The sequence below is a fragment of the Amblyomma mixtum genome, chromosome 8 (genome assembly GCF_055824585.1).
Source record: "Amblyomma mixtum isolate Tamu chromosome 8, ASM5582458v1, whole genome shotgun sequence".
NCBI classification, from domain to species: Eukaryota; Metazoa; Arthropoda; class Arachnida; order Ixodida; family Ixodidae; genus Amblyomma; species Amblyomma mixtum.
Window position 1 is genome coordinate 105,460,565 of NC_143019.1, and position 17,360 is coordinate 105,477,924.

Below are 17,360 nucleotides of genomic sequence, written 5' to 3' on the forward strand. Positions count from 1 at the left end.
CAGCAAGTGTGTCGAGAGTGTTAGGACTTGTCTGGAACAAGCACGATGACTGTTTGGGATTTTCGTTAGAGGCCGTATTGGACCTCCTGAACCAAAACAGCAACACAAAACGCTTTATTCTTCAGGCGTCGGCTCGAATATACGATCCTCTTGGGCTCATCTCCCCAGTCACTGTTACAGCCAAGTTGATGTTTCAAAAGCTCTGGGAGTTGGGAGTTGAGTGGGACGCACCCCTACCTGAAGAAGTACAGTCATCTTGGAAGGAGTGGCATTCACAACTCCACCACTTGACTGAAGTAACCGTGCCCAGAAGATACGACGGACTTCATAATGCCGGCAGCATCGATATTCACATTTTCGCCGATGCTAGTCCGAAGGCTTACGGGGCAGTTGCATACTTGCGTGCCTCGGGAACCAAGGCCCCAGCCGTGACTCTGATCTTATCCAAATCGTGGGTGGCACCGATTAAGAAGCTCACTCTTCCCAGGTTGGAATTGATGGGAATGCTGATAGGCGCAAGACTGAAGGAATACTTGAGGCAATCACTGAAACTACCAGTTGCCAAATGGCATCTCTGGAGTGATTCTACAATTGCGCTTCATTGGGTTCGCGGGTCAGCGCAACAATGGAAGCCTTTTGTGGCCAATCGGGTGCTGGAAATTCAGCAGCGAACGGATCCAGAAACCTGGAATCACTGTCCCGGAGCAGACAACCCTGCCGACTTTCTGACGCGAGGAGTGAGTCCCCAAGCCCTCAAGGCAAACACCGTTTGGTGGAATGGACCTACTTGGCTCAGAGAAACGCCCATCGCCTGGCCAAGGCACGAAAATGACGTTGATATGGCCGTGGCAGATGAGGAAAGAATATCGGTGCAGGTACACAACGTAGCAACAGAGGAAACTGTCTTGCCGCTGGAACGGCACAGCTCCCTCTCTAAACTTGTTCGTGTTGTTGCATGGATGCAGCGATTCTTGCACAACTCAAGGAACCCTCACCAGAAACGTAGTGGATATCTGACTACGGAAGAGGTCGCCCAAGCACAGACTTGTCTCATAAGTCAGGTACAGCGAGAAGCCTTCGGTGAAGAGCTGCAGTGCGTCCGTCGCGCATCACGCTTGCCCTGCAGCTTGCAGCTCTCCGTTGCGGGATCTGAAACCTTACTGCGATGAGGACGGAGTGCTAAGAGTTGGGGGACGTTTGAGTAATGCTGGCCTCTCCTACAACATTACGCATCCAATAATCCTGCCTGCCGGTCATCATTTCACCGAACTTTTAATAATCGCCAACCATCGCCGCCTTCTACATGCAGGCGCACTTGAGACTCTCACAGAGCTGAGAGAGCAGTTTTGGATAGTTCGGGGAAGACAGATGGTGAAAACGATCTTGAAGAAATGCTTGATTTGCAACCGATTCAACAGCCGCCCTGCCACGGAGCCAGTTGCCCCTTTACCTCGTGACAGGGTAACCCAAGCTCCACCATTCGAGGTGACAGGCATTGATTTCGCCGGGCCGTTGAACACAAGGGATCAAGGCAACAAGAAATCATACATCGTCATATTCACATGTGCAGTCACCCGCGCAGTGCACCTAGAACTGGTGACTGCCATGTCTACGCCCAATTTTCTGATGGCATTCAAGAGGTTCATTTCCAGAAGAGGAGTCTGTCGAGTAATATTTTCGGACAATGCTAAGACGTTTCAGCGCGCTTCGAGAGACCTGAAACGGCTGTGGACAACGCTGCGTGGCACAGAGATCCGAAGTTATTTCTTAGACCACCAGATAAAATGGAAGTTTATCGTTGAGAGAGCCGCCTGGTGGGGCGGATTCTGGGAGCGAATGGTTCGTTCAGTGAAGACTTCTCCGAAGAAGGTTTTAGGTAACAGCTTCTGCACATTCGAGGAGCTCGCTACAGTCTTGACCGAAATCGAGGCCGTGATCAATTCAAGACCCCTCACCTACGTGTCCGCAGAAGCTCACGAGCCGGAGCCACTCACTCCATCCCATTTTCTCGTGGGAAAACGTTTAACGTCCTTGCCCCCGGGCTGTAGCACAGAGTCAACGACTTCAACATCGGGTCAACTAACTCGTCGCTGGCGATATCATCAAAGTTTAGCTGATCACTTCTGGCGCAGGTGGCAGAAAGAGTACCTCACAGGTCTTCGCTCCGCTCATTTTGCTGTGCCAAGCTCATCTAGTGCCTTGAAGAAAGGAACTCTTGTGCTAGTTCACCAGCCTCATCTGCCAAGGCAGCTATGGAAAACCGGAAAAGTGGTTGATGTGCTCGTCGGACGGGATGGGTACACTAGAGCCTGCATGGTGCGCCTACCTGGTGGGACCATCCTAAGAAGACCGATCCAGTTGCTGTACCCCATGGAGACTACGCACGAATGATCTGAAGCTCATTCCGGGGGGAGTATAAAGAAACTGTTCATTCTAGCTTTTTCTGACTTGTAATCTGGCAACCTATGTAACCTATACTCGCTCGACAAGGAGCAGCCTTACGGCAATAAACACCAGTCGTTGCTTATAACTCGAAACAATGGTGTCGTCATTTGTGCGCGTCTCTAAGTTTACACAGATGCCTTGTTTTGGCTTTAGGTTTTTATTAGGAAAAACAGAAGGCAAGGTCATCTTTTGCCTAGCTGCTAGTGTTGTTACTTATCTACCTTACCTTGAACACTGTGCATACAGTGCGTAAGTTTTACATCTCCACATTTCTATACATAGCTGGGCATCAACAGCTGAGGTGCCAATCATTGGCGACATCTGTCTGTACACAGGCTGGTGGTTCATCTTCAACTAGGCTCGGAGCACGAAGTACACGACAGCGAAATGGCTACAGGCTCCCCTCTGCTTTGATGGGAAGCAACACTGATTTTACATCCTTGAAGCTAGTGAACGTTCAAGAGATGACACAAAACAAATTTAGCATTTATTTTTGTGCATTTTTTCGTCTACCTAATGCAGCAACCAGCATCGGGAAATCGAGTACAGAAATTCTTAACATTCAAAGGTGCAAGTTAAATGTAAATGGCTTGTAATGTCCCACACCACCATGCAGGGTATGAAATGCATTGCAGTGCGGTTGCAGTGCATAACTATGCATAGTTAATTTGGTTTGTGAGAAAAGTTCTTGTGCATCCACCAAAGCTGCAGTAAGTTGACGCCTCTCACTGCTGGAATATACCTGCCATGTAACTTCCCATCTGGGCTTTTGGCGCACATAAGTAGAGGTTTTCAGCCACAAAGTCTCGGTGCATGCTTGTCGGGGCATGTCGGTGCATGCTTGACATTCGTACATGCAGAAAACTATAGTGCTGAAAATTCAACACATTTGAAATGCAGTTGTATTTTTGCATTACAGCTCAACTAAAATTAAATCACATGACAGAGTTGTTAAGAATACCAGCTTCTGCAGTAATTATTCCGTGAAGCATAGCAAATATCCCACGAAAGCAATTAAGCTGACAAGTACAGGAACCGACAATAAAACAGATTGTGCCCCTTGCTAAGGTTGTAAAACATTGATAAGAAAACATTGACAGACTTTCGAGAGGAGGAGCGACACGTGGGCAACCAGGGACGCTGTAGTAGAGGCCTCCATATTAATTGGAACCACCGGGAGTTCTTTAACGTGCTGTGACATCGCGCAGCGCACGGGCGCCTTTCGCGCTTCGCATCCATCAGAAACGCGGCCGCCGCGTCCCAGATCGGGTCCTCCGCCCTAACCGCTAGGCCACCACGGCGTGTATAGAAAAAGAACCGAAAGTCCTCCGCGGATTTGCACGGTTCAAGCTCCTTGCCGTCGTAGCCACCCTGCTACAATGTGCGCACCAGTGCGCTCGTACGTACTGCTAGGCTGCGGTTGCTGCGCCTGGAGGCGCGAAACCTCTAGGAAATATGTACTCTAATATATGTTAGAGAACTATGTAGCAGCCGTACGATAACCGTAACAAGAGGCGGACTTTTCAGCGAGTGAATGAAGCGTCCTAAACTTCAGCGCGAACAGACGACGCATGCCGAAACGTTCGCACTCACAACGCTTTTCCGCCCTTAATTGCAATACGGAACGTCGAGCGTGGGCATAATAATGCACGCAGAGCATGCTGACCTTTTTTACGACTTCATTCGCGCGTATTAACTTATTAAGAGCGAATTTAAGCTTGGTAAATCCGCATCTCAAGCAGAGCGTCGCACACACGCATCTCGCCGAAAGACCCGGAAGTCGGAGTACCCAGCATGCCTTGCAGCTCGTTCAGATTGGACACCACCTATAGTCGGCGACAGCTAGGCTAGCCGGAAACAGCGAAGGCCTGAGTTGGGTGACGCTACTGACAGGGTGTCGGTGAGGCGGCGACTAAACAGCCTTGGGAAGGCTAAGTCGCCTTGGAACGCAGGTCCGAGCTCGCAGGGGCAGTTACAGCGGTAACTGCCCGTTTAAGCCGATAATCCCTAAATCCGCTACGACGCCAAAGTGGAGGGTCATCGGAGGAAACCGATGGCACGTGCGCGCACGAGTGTGTTTTTGTGTTTGTTTTTACTTTTATTTTGCGAGGGAGAGAATGTTCGACCCCGCACGTGCTGGCACGACTGTGCGTTTGTGTTTCTTTTTGCTTTTATTTTGATATGGAGAGGGTGGTTTACCTTATAGAAGCTGGAGGGCTGGCCATGCCCTTAAAGAACCAATCATGTTAAGAGCGCAACTTGATTGGAAGTTACCAAATGTGGGCCGGGCCTTGAGGTCTTTAAAACCGGGCCCCGGAGCCGGAAAAAGGGTTCTGGGCTAAGGTCAGGTGCTATGCATCTTCGGCTATGGCGAGTAGGGGCCTCCCCTAGTGTTAGCGAGTTCCGCCTTTTTGTTGTTTGTGTTTTTGCTGCTGAATTTGTCTCCAGTGCCTAAACTTGTATGTGATGTAAATATCTGTGTATAAATCTCCAAGTAATCCTTTTATATCTGCGTCCCAACTCATCGCAAGACCGTCTCTGACGGGGCACTCCTGGTGTAAGGAAGGAGGAGAACCTGAACTTTACTCACGTGTTCAGTGCAAACAACAAGTACAGTCAGCCAACAATGACTGAAGTGCAGCATTCAGGCGATTCGACATGTAGAGGCACACACACACAAAAGACTACAGCTGCGACTTCAGTTCGTGATTGGTGGGTGCCCTCGAACAGGCTACCCAGATAACCCGCGATCCTATTTTTACCTACAAGACTCAAGAGGATGGCGACCTTTTGCCACTGGTTAAATAAAACTTTTTCCTCCTCCTTTTCCACTTCAAAATGCTGCTTCTGGTGACCGTTCCTGCATAGTCCAATTACTGCACAGTATCCATGTGAAATAATGCGATAGCCGCGGTGGCGGCTCAGTAGTCGTGTTGTTCGCCTGCTGTACCCAGGAACGCGGCACCGAATTCCACCTGCTGCGTCCACATTTTTATAAAGGCGAAATGCAGAAAAGAATTACTCTTAAGTTGCGTAGTTCGGCCAAACGCGGTAGGTGCGCTAGCAGTTTGGCTTTCATTTCGTTTCCAGTGTTCACGGATTAGTGTTCTTCGGATAACGATACAGGTTAATGTCTATATATGCGGAATTGGTCATTCTCTACGCTCATAGATTCCTGGGAGTCTTCCTATCACTCCTGGTGCAGTGTTGCAGCGGCGAAGCGATGCGCCAGTGTCCTTCTCTGGCAGGTGCTGACATCAGTGCGACTTCGGTTGCTTGAGTTCGGTTGCGATCCAGATTCCTCTTCTATTCCCGAGCACCCTTACAGGGATAATTGAGCTGCTGCCTGACATGGTTGGCAGGTTGCAAGGTGTGTGCGTGCGTGTGTGTGTGCGCGCGCGCGCGCGCGCGCGCGCGCGCGTGTGTGTGTGTGTGTGTGTGTGTGTGTGTGTGTGTGTGTGTGTGTGTGTGTGTGTGTGTGTGTGTGTGTGTGTGTGTGTGTGTGTGTGTGTTTCTGGTGTATTTCTTTGTAGCCTCAAAAAACGAAGCGATGGCTCACACGAGGTCGTTACAATCGACAAACAACCGCCAGCTTATCTCGAAGTGTTAAAACAAATGCGATTCAACAACGGTTCACAGAAAGATTTCTCCGTAACGTCGCCATGATGGATTACATAAGGCGCCCCTACAGGCCGTGAAAGTAGATATGAAGCTATAAAAGTTCAACAGTGCAATACAGGTGTCACCACCGCAGTCACTTTCTCAATCAAACCAGACATATTCGACGCGGGAATTCCTGAGGCCAGGCTATTTATCTATTATCCTGCAAACTGTGATCGCTGGGTGCTTCCTCGGTCGTTATGTCGTGCTTTTGAATGAAGTGAGTTGAGAAAACGATTGATTTTAAATTGAATTTTTCTTCAGCAACAAATCCGTCTTGCTGCCGAACCAGTGTAGCAGAAATCGAAAAAGGTTGTTTCAACCCCGTACACTTTAAGGGATCACTGGTGACAAATAAAAAGCTTGACCTGAAAAATGGAGCTTTTATAAGAATTAATATATTAGAAAACGAAACACAAGTGTCGCCATCATCGAGCGATTTCGCAACTAAAATGCATGCGTCATATCGATTTCTCAGAAACTACGCTGCAGCACCTTTCAGTTCAAAATGGTTGTGACCCCTCCTCAACAAAAGTGGCACGAACTTGAATCAATTAGGGGGAAAATTTTTTAAGCCAATTTTCTCAACTGAAAACGCGCCATTTGCTGCCGCATAAGCATCGAAATAGGGAGAAAGAAGAGCAGAATCAGTTTTTTGCTGAGAACAATAATAGCGTGCAATTTTCTTTGGTGTCCCTTTATTTTGTGTTGCGTAACGGCATTGATGTTATGAATGCGCGTTTTTCAAAAAAAAAAAACAAAGACTAGGGGTTTGGAAATGTTGCCTTCAGGAGTGCGGCGTCCTAAAGTTGTTTTTTTCTTTTAGTTTTGTAGTGAAGTTGCGGGACATATCAAACAATAAGGGACTCTCGATTAGAATATTGCCACGTATCATTGCAGTGTTTGTTCGTTCACGCTCAAGGCAGCAGGAAAGGGTCGTTATCACTTTTGTTCGTGGCGCGAGAAGCGACCAGACTAATCTCGATTGTTCGCAGCCATGAAAGGCTGCATCTAGGTTTTTCCAGATTACCGTAGATGATCTTGACCTGTTATCTGGAAGTTTCCTTGTCGGGTTTAAATCGAGCGATGCCGCGAGCGGCGGACATTCGTAGTTCGACGACCGACGAGCACGTTTGTTGCTTACGCCGCCGCCGAGTGATTCAGTTATTTTGCGGGCGCAAGTCAGCCCAAATAAAGAGCTTCGTTTCTAAGACTGGCTGGTGTCTTCCTGACCACTGGACTGCCGTCACTACAACGTGACATCTGGTGGAGGTGCTGGGTAGCCTTTCATGTTCCGGACACCCCCAACAAGTCGTGACGCCAGCCCTCTGAGTCATCTACCGCAGGACCTGAGTCCAGTCCACCGCGCAAGCCGACGCCTGCAAGGGGACGCACCTGAGTTCGGGACCCTGCCGGACCCTACCCGGAAGCGAAAGCAAGTACCAACGTCCATCATGACCTTGCCCCAGACGACCACTCCAATCATTCTGCAGCAGCCCCGGGTGCCACCAACCTTCGACGCTTCGCCTGGCGCCGACCCCGAGGAATGGCTGGAGCAGTTCGACCGTGTGGCTGTCTTCAACAACTGGGACGACGCCATGAAATTTAGGTACGTCTTCTTCGCCCTGGAGGGACCAGCAAGAGTCTGGTTCGAGAATGAGGAAGCCAGCCTTGCCAACTGGGAAACCTTCAAGGAACAGATTCTGAAGACATTCACAAACGTCGTGCGAAAGGAGAGAGCCCAGCAGCTGCTACAGTCTCGCATACAACACCCAAACGAGACCGTTGCAGTGTATACTGAGGAGATGAAGCGTCTATTCCGGCGTGCCGACATGAACATGAAGGAAGAAGAGAAGGTGAAGTTGCTTATGCGAGGAGTTAAAGAGCAACTATTTGCCGGCCTCGTTCGCAACCCACCGAAAACCGTCGCTGAATTCGTAGAAGAGGCATCCACAATGGAGAAAACTCTCGACGCCCGAGCCCGCCAGTATGACCGCCAGCAGCGCTTTTTGTCAGCAAGCTGCATGGACACCGCTAACAATGATAACCTGCGGGAGGTTATACGTGAAGTTGTGCGAGAGGAGCTCCGACGGTTGCTGCCAACGGGAACGCAGCCGCAACTTTCATCGCTCACTGACGTCATCCGGGACGAGGTTCAACAGGCCTTGGGTGTGACGCCGACACCTACGCAGCCTCTGCAGCCCCCAGCCATGACTTACGCCGCAGCTGTGCGCCGTCCTGCACCTCGACGACGGGAGGCAAGCCCCTATCGCCTTCAGCCAGCTGCGTTGGACCACCGCCCACTCGCCCCAACACGCCCATCCTACGAGCGACGCGCGCAGCCGAGGAAATGCGACGAGTGGAGAACTCCCGACCAGCGCCGCCCACTATGCTTCCACTGTGGCGAAGCCGGTCACGTCCTCCGGCACTGCCCATACAGAAGACTGGGCATCCGAGGGTTCTCTTACGACGCTCCACGACCCCGACCCGGCCAGCGACCAGCCGAAATCGAGGAGTTTTTACGTCGGGAAGAATACTCATCGCCGAGCCGCCTATCACGTTCCCCGTCGCCATCGTCCCCGCGCTTTGTTTCTCCTAGCCGAGGTTACGCCGTGCGTGGACGCTCCCCCAGCCCACGAAGGTTAAACTAAATAAAGCAGCCTCTGGAGGTGAGGTTGCTTCTAAGCGCAATGACAAAGATCCTCCATCGACGAGTACTCAAGACCATGCCTCAACACCCACGACAACACTCGACGCAATGCTCTCGCACGTTTCTGACGAAGACAACCTCGACGTCGCCGCCTACCTTCATCGCGCCGAGGAAGCCCGAAGACTTGCGCGGCTTCGCATTCAAGACCAGCAGCACACCGACGCCCGACGCTACAATCTGCGCCGACGAGACACGCATTACAAGCCAGGTGATCGTGTTTGGATATGGACGCCAGTTCGCCGCCGTGGATTGAGTGAAAAGTTGCTGCGACGCTACTTTGGCCCGTACAAGGTTCTCCGTCGCATCGGTGACCTCGACTACGAAGTCATCCTCGACGGCACGGCAGCATCTCAGCGACGTCGCGCACGCCCGGAAGTCGTACATGTCGTACGCCTGAAGCCATATTATGAACGCTAAAGGACTGGAAGTTTTCATTGTCCGTGTTTATTTTCATTTTAAAGCATCGAGACGATGCTTCTTTGGAAGGGGGGTAATGCCACGTATCATTGCAGTGTTTGTTCGTTCACGCTCAAGGCAGCAGGAAAGGGTCGTTATCACTTTTGTTCGTGGCGCCAGAAGCGACCAGACTAATCTCGATTGTTCGCAGCCATGAAAGGCTGCATCTAGGTTTTTCCAGATTACCGTAGATGATCTTGACCTGTTATCTGGAAGTTTCCTTGTCGGGTTTAAATCGAGCGATGCCGCGAGCGGCGGACATTCGTAGTTCGACGACCGACGAGCACGTTTGTTGCTTACGCCGCCGCCGAGTGATTCAGTTATTTTGCGGGCGCAAGTCAGCCCAAATAAAGAGCTTCGTTTCTAAGACTGGCTGGTGTCTTCCTGACCACTGGACTGCCGTCACTACAACGTGATAATATAATGCCACTCACACATGAAGAAATCACTAATTATACAGGGTGATAAGAATCAAGGTTTAAAAGTTCTTAAAACAACGTACTGAGTGGAACGTGAAATAAACCTCTGCACATAAGTTATGCTGCCAGGGATACATAAAATGTGATGATAATTCTCACTGTCAGTCTCCTAATTACCTAACACATGATGAAGTTTTCGTCCCCTACGGCTAGCGGGAATATTTATACTGGAAGCACGAAGGCGCTCACATCGCTACTACTATATTTCATACAATTGTTCTAGAACATGCGTGTTCCAAGATATTCACCCCCAAAGTTTCTACTCACTTCGCTTAATCACGCATGCAAAGCGGTGACATTCGTCGAAAAACTACTCCCTAATGTGGCATAGATGTTGCGTCGGGCGTCTCTTGAATACTGGTAGCCAAAACTGAAAGAGAAACTGTTATGAGCCTCATTGGTCGCTCGACGCCGTTGGCAGCGGAAACGCCGATTCACGTCTGGAAAAGTTACTCGCCAATCATCAATGCTTCGCATGCCCAATTACGCGGACCAAGCAAAAAATTTCCAAGCGAATATCTCCGAACACATACGAGCTAAAGGAATTTTACTAAATAGAACTGTGTAAGGATAACACTCCTCCGAAATTTACGATATTAACATGCACCGCTTGCAACAGTCACTGAAAAGTTCATTAATCGATTTCATGTAATTAGGGGGCAACGACAATTATCAACCTTTGCATCAGCGTGGCCAAATAACTTATGTGCAGATGTGTATTTCACGTAGCTGTCAGTCGCTTATTTTTGAGGAATTCAGTAAAACTTAATTTTGACCATCCTCTATAAGCGTGTCTTGCCATGTTGTGCCTGCGTGAAATGAAAGCCGGACATGACTGTTGATATGGGCATCGCAAGATTAATACTATAGCAGTTCTTATTCAATTCAAAAGCGAGAACATCGCTCTTGAAAAGTGTTAAGAAATCCGCCTGTATTCCTTCGCTAGCTGCCAATATTTCTATGTGTGTTTCTGCCTTCTCGTTTCATTTGTGCCGTTCGCGTTTCTTATGATTCTTAATGTGAAGAAGCAAGCTCTTGCCAAACTCATTGAAGAATAATGCCCCTCCGTCTTTTGGACCGATGAATGTACAGGCGTGAGCAAAGGCGGCGAGACCACGTCTCCAGTGGCAGAAGCAGCTGCGGGGCGCACCGCAGCGCTGCTATGCTCGCTGCGAGGATGTCCCAAGCATGGAAGACAAAAAAAAGCTTCTTCCATGGCCACAAGAGACGACCAGCTTCGCCCTTGCTCTGGTGCTTATCAAGCTTAATAAATTCATAGTGTGGCGTTTGGTTACTCTGCTGCTGACGATCGTGACGGATGGGAGCCCACATCACAGAGTGTGCAGGACACGACACAGTTGCGTAGTAGTGGAAAGCTGACGACAACGCGGCGTCAAACGACTCCGCTCCTGGTTGGTTTGATTTTAGTTGCACTGATGTTTCATATTCTCTCCACACTAAGGAGTGGCTTATTTTTACGTTGAGTTGTTAACTCGCTTCCACGATGCTTTCGGCTTCTTACACATCTAATAGCATATTCCAATCGGCGATCCAGAAAAGGCTTACTTGCTTCGCAAAACGGAAAGACCATTTAAAAGGGTGATTTGGATTACATTCTCAGCCCTGGTTGGCAACCGCGAAGTAACGACGTGATTTGTGTTCCTTCGGTTGCTCACCTTTTTCGCGACCGTCACCAGCAGAGTAGCCGAAAGCTGCGCTAGAAATTTATCAAGCGCAACAAGCACCCGTGCGAGAGCGAAGGCTAAGTTTGTCACTACTCGGGGCTAGAGTCACTGAAAGTTATTCCAGTGACTCCACTCGGGGCTAGAGTCACTGGAATAACTACTCGGAGCACTCTCGCAGCACCACGATGCAGCAGTTCTGCCGCCGCAGCCGTGATCACTCCACTCTCGCTCATGCCTGTAGGTTTCTTGTCTTAGCCTTTCCCATAATGCAATATAGCGGAGAGAGAGAGAAAACATTACGGGGACAGATGCACAAAGAAAATACAGTGGGAATCACCATTTGGTCAGCGCGCTACTCTCGTCGCGGACAGCTCCCTTATAAAAATTTCTATAGAAAGTCCATAGACTGTCTATAGACTTTAGTCTATGAAGTCTATAGACTGTCTATAGACAAATCCTTTAGACTGGTCTATAGACTGTCTATAGATTTATGGCCATACACTTTTAGTAGACTTTTGTCTATAGACAGTCTATAGACAAATGTCTACTGAAAGTCTATAGCTCTATAGGAAGTCTATAGACACAGGTCTACAGACAGTCTATAGACTATCTATAGACTTATGGTCATGCATTTCCTATAGAGTTGTCTATAGACCGTCTATAGACACTTGTCTATAGACGACCTATAGACTTATGGCCATAGACTTCCTGTAGATTACTGTCTATAGACAGTCTACAGACAAAAGTCTACTGGTTCAGTAGACATATGTCTATAGACTGTCTATGGACATTCCACAGGTGTGTGGCCTGGAAGTGCTATAGACCATTGTCTATAGACAGTCTATAGACCTCTGTCTACTAAACTATTAGTAGACCATTATCTATAAACTGCCTATAGACAGTCTACAACCGTTGAAAAAGTTCACCAGACAGAGTTCACAAATGACACAATCAATATACTTACAAATTCAGTTTTATTTCCAAGCTATCCAGGCTGGGAATATGCAATACATGGACCATAAGAATGCACCACAGTAACATAAATGTTGAAAGTAACACTCCAGCTAGTTTCCTCAGAAGCATTCTTGCGGCCTGTTGTCTGCAGTCAATCATCCGGGCATGTTCACCTGTACAGCACAAAGGAAAAAAATAACTGAGGAACTCAAAAAAAGTTCCCATTCCATCTCTACACATGTGCTTTACAATGCAAGGCATATCCTGGCTATGCCATTCTAGAAATGCAATCTTGATTTTTTGGTTTGGTTTTATGGGGTTCAAAGACCCAAGGCGACACAGGCTACGAGACGCTGAAGTGAAAGGCTGCGGAATAATTTCGGCCACCTGTGCAGAGTACGCAGGTCTTTAGCATTTTGCCTCTATTAAAATGGGACCGCCTAGGCCGGAATCGAACCTGCATCTTTCAGGTCGCCAGACGAACATGATAGCCACTGAGCTATCATGCCGGCGCATTCATTTCAGTAAATACACGACAGATTATAAGTGTCTTCATAAAACATTGGAACAAAGACCCATAATCCCTGGAGCACTCTACTCTGAATCCAGTACTGATACTGATTTCTGTATGGCAATCCTTTTACATTATTTTTAACAGAACACTTCGAACAATTGTGCCACATATCTGCATTGACTCGCAAGGAGCTGTTCAGAATGCCACCTCCATAAAATACAGATTCAGTGCACCTTACACAGGGATCCAAAAAGGAGAATATTGAAGAATTTATTCTTATAACCGTTATAGAAGAAGCGCTTCAAAATACCCTGCGTGAAGCCTGGTATACCCGGCCAAATTTTTAACTGGCTCGGGTGTTGCATCGCTAAATGCACCTTGTAAAAAAGGTGCCTTTCGGCTACACTGATGGCATATTCATGCTGCAATTTGACGAGTGAAATGTCATTTCGTGGTTCCTTTTTGTTCATATAATGTTTGAGTGCAGTACTTGCGTGTTTAGATCAACGTTATCAGAAATATTCGTCTGCCACTACGAACAGCTGAAACAAGCGGCATACGCACCAATGGATGTGGTCCATATGGCCTTATCCTCTCGGTAAACTACCACTCCTTCCATGGCGTACAAGTCGTTTACCCAGAGTAAGTGCAAATGCGCCACCAGAACCACTGCTGCGTATTCCGTTTGTTTCGGCTGTTCGTAGCGGCAGACGATGAATATTTCTCATAACTTTGATCTAAACACGCAAGTACTCCACTCAAACGTTATACTAACAAAAAGGAACTATGAAATGCCATCTCACGTGTCAAATTACAACATGAATATGCCAGCAGTGTAGCGAAAAGGCACCTTTTTTACAAGGTGCATTTATCGATGCAACACCAGAGCCAGTTAAAGATTTGGCCGTGTGTACGTAAGCCCATACTCAAACGGGCACAAGCTATTCAAAACCAGCAGGCAGAAGCAACCAGTTCACCACAGATTTGCGCCTATAACTTGAAGCACAGAGATGAACTAGCACACTCATACATCTGCGCGCGCTCTTAGAAACAAGCGGGTTGCAGCGCTTCCATGCCGCGCTCATTATTCAGAAAACTCATACAGCACACAGAGGCTGCAGCTGCGCCGTTTCGAAAGCAGTCGCGAGTTTGAGACAACAAATTACTGTCATGACAAAATACCGTCTGAAATTCACTTAGTTTTTCCTTCAAGTGCAGACCCAAGAGCGCAGTAAAGAGGTGTCTTTCTTGCATTGAGGTAGCCTAACCCAACGCTGCTAGAAAAATCAACTAAAGCATTGAACGCGCTCAAAGTAGGAAGTATTTCAATGAAACAACGCCTTCAACAGGCGCAGCTATAATAACACGAGAGCTTAATTTAATTTTAGGCGCAAATAAGCGGCGAATTACATCGGCGCTTTCGTAAAGTAGCAGTCTGAAATCAGAAACACATACTTTGCCTCTCGCGCAAATGGTATTCTAGAAATCTGTGCAAGCGTGAGCGGGATTCATGAACGAACCACTCGGAACGAAATGTAAGCCACCTCTTGTCGAGCCGACCTTTACCCAGCTTTCAAAATGAAGTGACCGCAGGCCAGCGGCGGCGGCCAACGGCTCTGATGACAGACATGGAGGAATCCGTACGTGTGCAACGAAGGGGAGACAGGTGGAGCTCGTGGGTTCTTCGCGGTGTTTGAGCACGCCGGGCATTCGCGCCGGCAAAGAATTTTATACCATCACACTACACGCATTCCTCCAGCGCCGCTTGACTACAACTTTGACAAGCGTCTCGCGCTCCAGTCTGTTGCGTTACAAGACACCTTTGCTGAAACGTCGGCGTCCACGACGCGCACCGAGCGAGCGTCCATACGTAGCAAGAAATGCACACCTCAAAAAGAACAGCACTCCAAGGTCCACACAGGCGATAACACAAAGATTAGAAAACAAATGTAATCCACCACAGAACGAGAGTGTATGTAAGTACGTTTTCGGAGGTGCAAAGTAAATTGAGCTCACACGGCGCTAACTAACGCACAGTTCCATTTCGGCCGTCATTCACAGGCTAAACGACATTGGGCTTCTTCGATTATCCGCCTCTGGCAGCCCGCGGGTTGCTTGCGGTCAGCTCAAGCGCGCTCGATTTTCTCGGGTTGCTCCGCCCACTTCCGGTGGCTGCCCGGAACGTGTTCGTTTTTCTCTGGCTGGGCGGTTTCGGGCTGCCAGCCGGCGGCCACACTCGCCAGGACGATTTTGTGCTGGCAGCGCTCGGGCAGCTAGCAGACGACAGAGAGGTGTACGGTAGCGGGAAGCTCGCGCGGCCATTTTTTTAAGGACTAGAAGGACCGCGGTTCTTCATGCGATGTTTTGCGCGATGCAGGTGCTTGTTTCGACTAGGCCACGGTGCATATCGACTGTGTCGCCTGCAATGGCACCTTTTGCGGTAGTTCCCGGTGTTTATTGATATGTTTTGCGTGCGTATGCGCGATCATATTTCGATCGTCTCACCACCTCGCAAGCACAATTGCTCGCTTCATATTACGATCGCATACGAGCTGATTCACAAAATATTTCGGCCGTTAATTTCGTGCGCCCGGCGGATATTGCGATGGTGTTCGAGGCCTTTCACGAGAGCAACCGGATTCCAGTTCTGAGTACGCGTTCAGACGCACGCATATATGCATGTGATGAACGTGTTTTACGAAGTGTTGGTTGAGCGCGATACGGGAGCGTATGGTCTTCGTTGCGTTTGGCGCAGTGCTAAAGTGGATATGCTTTGAAAAACGCTTGACTGAAACATGTCTTTTATTAAAAGCCCCCACGAGCACATTGCTCGAGACATCTCTGCGGGCAATAATTGTCGCGCCGACCAAGTGCTGATTCGATCGCCAACTGTTGTACAGCTTCATGCTCGGGCCTTCTGCCACATATGCTCAAAATATCTTAGAATTACCCTAGGCATGCACCTCCTCGCGTTTGGCTCATTTAAAAAAGAGATAAAAATGAGCTCTAGCGCTGATCGTCATGCAAACACACGCGGAACGTGAGGCGCCGACACGCAGGGCTTTATTGTAGCGCCTTTCATTCCAGTGCCAGTTCTCTGCTATAAAGCTGTATTATTACAGAAACGACGCAGCTAAATTTATACAGTGCACCCGCTTGTTTTGGGTGGACGTTCAACAAGCTGATATGCGCTTTTGACGAGATTATGCGTTCCTTGCCCGCAGCAAAAGCCGGCGGCCGACAGACTACAGTTGAACGAATGTATCCCGATTCTTTTCTGCTTACAGCTTACAGGAAGCAGGTTACCAGCGTAGAACGACCACAGCAGAGTCCACCAGGGTCGATCGTCGGCGGTCATACCAGTCATATATACTTACTGCGTAGTAAGCAAGCACGCAATAATCCGAGAGTACGGCTTGTCGTTTGATAAACAACGCACGGGCAGTTTTTCCGTCCTATGCTTGAAGCTTACACAGTGCACCGAAAGCACACGCTCGCGTTGTCGTTGCCGATGTATACGAGTGCGAGCTTGATCAGCTGCATGTTCTGCAGTCTGCGGCACGCAGCCCTCAATAACTGCGAGTCGTTGCTTTCGATACCAAGCAGCCGATTCCTACCTTTCGCGCGTGAGACGCAGAACGCGAAGCTAGAGCACGGTGCCCTCCGTGATCCGCGACTTGCTTGCCGCCGTGATTGCCGGCGGGCTGGTTCTGGTCTATAGACCTTTCCTTTCGTCTATAGAAATAGACGAAAGGAAATGAAGATAGTTATAGACTTCAGTCTATAGACTTCAGTCTATAGGCAGTCTATAGACCGTCTATAGACGAAAGGAAATTAAGACAGCTAGAGACCATAATCTATAGATAGTCTATAGACCGTCTATAGACAAAAGGAAATTGAGCCAGCTATAGACTTTAGTCTATAGATAATCTATAGACCGTCTATAGACGAAAGGAAATTGAGGTAGTTATAGACTTAAGTCTATAGAGAATCTATAGGCCGTCTATAGACTAAAATAAATTGAGGCAGCTATAGACTTTAGTCTATAGAGAGTCTATAGAGAAAAGGAAATTGAGGCAGGTATAGACTTTAGTCTATAGATTTTCTACAGACTTTCTATAGACAAAAGTAAAAGTCTATAGGATGTCTACAGAGTCTATAAAAAGTATAGAAAGTCTATAGACCATTTTATAATTTCTGTGACTACATGTTTGCCGCCCCTGCCGGCAGTAGCGGTTGGACGGCGGTGGTGGTTCGACAGCTTGGTCGCCATGTGCTCGATCATTTCCTCCACTCCTGCGCCACTCTTGGCGCTGACCTCGAACGACGCAATACCCAGCTGGTCCGCCAGCTCCTGTCATCGAGGCAGTGGGGACACGTAAAGCCGTGAGCAATGTGAGAGGAAACAACGTTTTGGTGATAGCTACACTAAATTTGAGACTACAAAATAGCCAATT

The 17,360-nt window shown here is 48.5% G+C and overlaps 1 protein-coding gene across 1 annotated transcript in view; it reads right to left on the bottom strand.

Moving 5' to 3' along the window:
- The window catches only part of LOC149333781 (uncharacterized), a 170,926-nt gene that overhangs the window by 127,855 nt on the left and 25,711 nt on the right, over positions 1-17,360 (bottom strand). Inside the window, exons 6-7 of the mRNA XM_089557801.1 lie at positions 17,108-17,257; positions 11,773-11,810 (exon numbers count right to left, since the gene is read on the bottom strand). Coding sequence (XP_089413927.1) covers positions 11,773-11,810; positions 17,108-17,257 — 188 coding nt within the window. The remainder of the gene's footprint in view (positions 1-11,772; positions 11,811-17,107; positions 17,258-17,360) is intronic.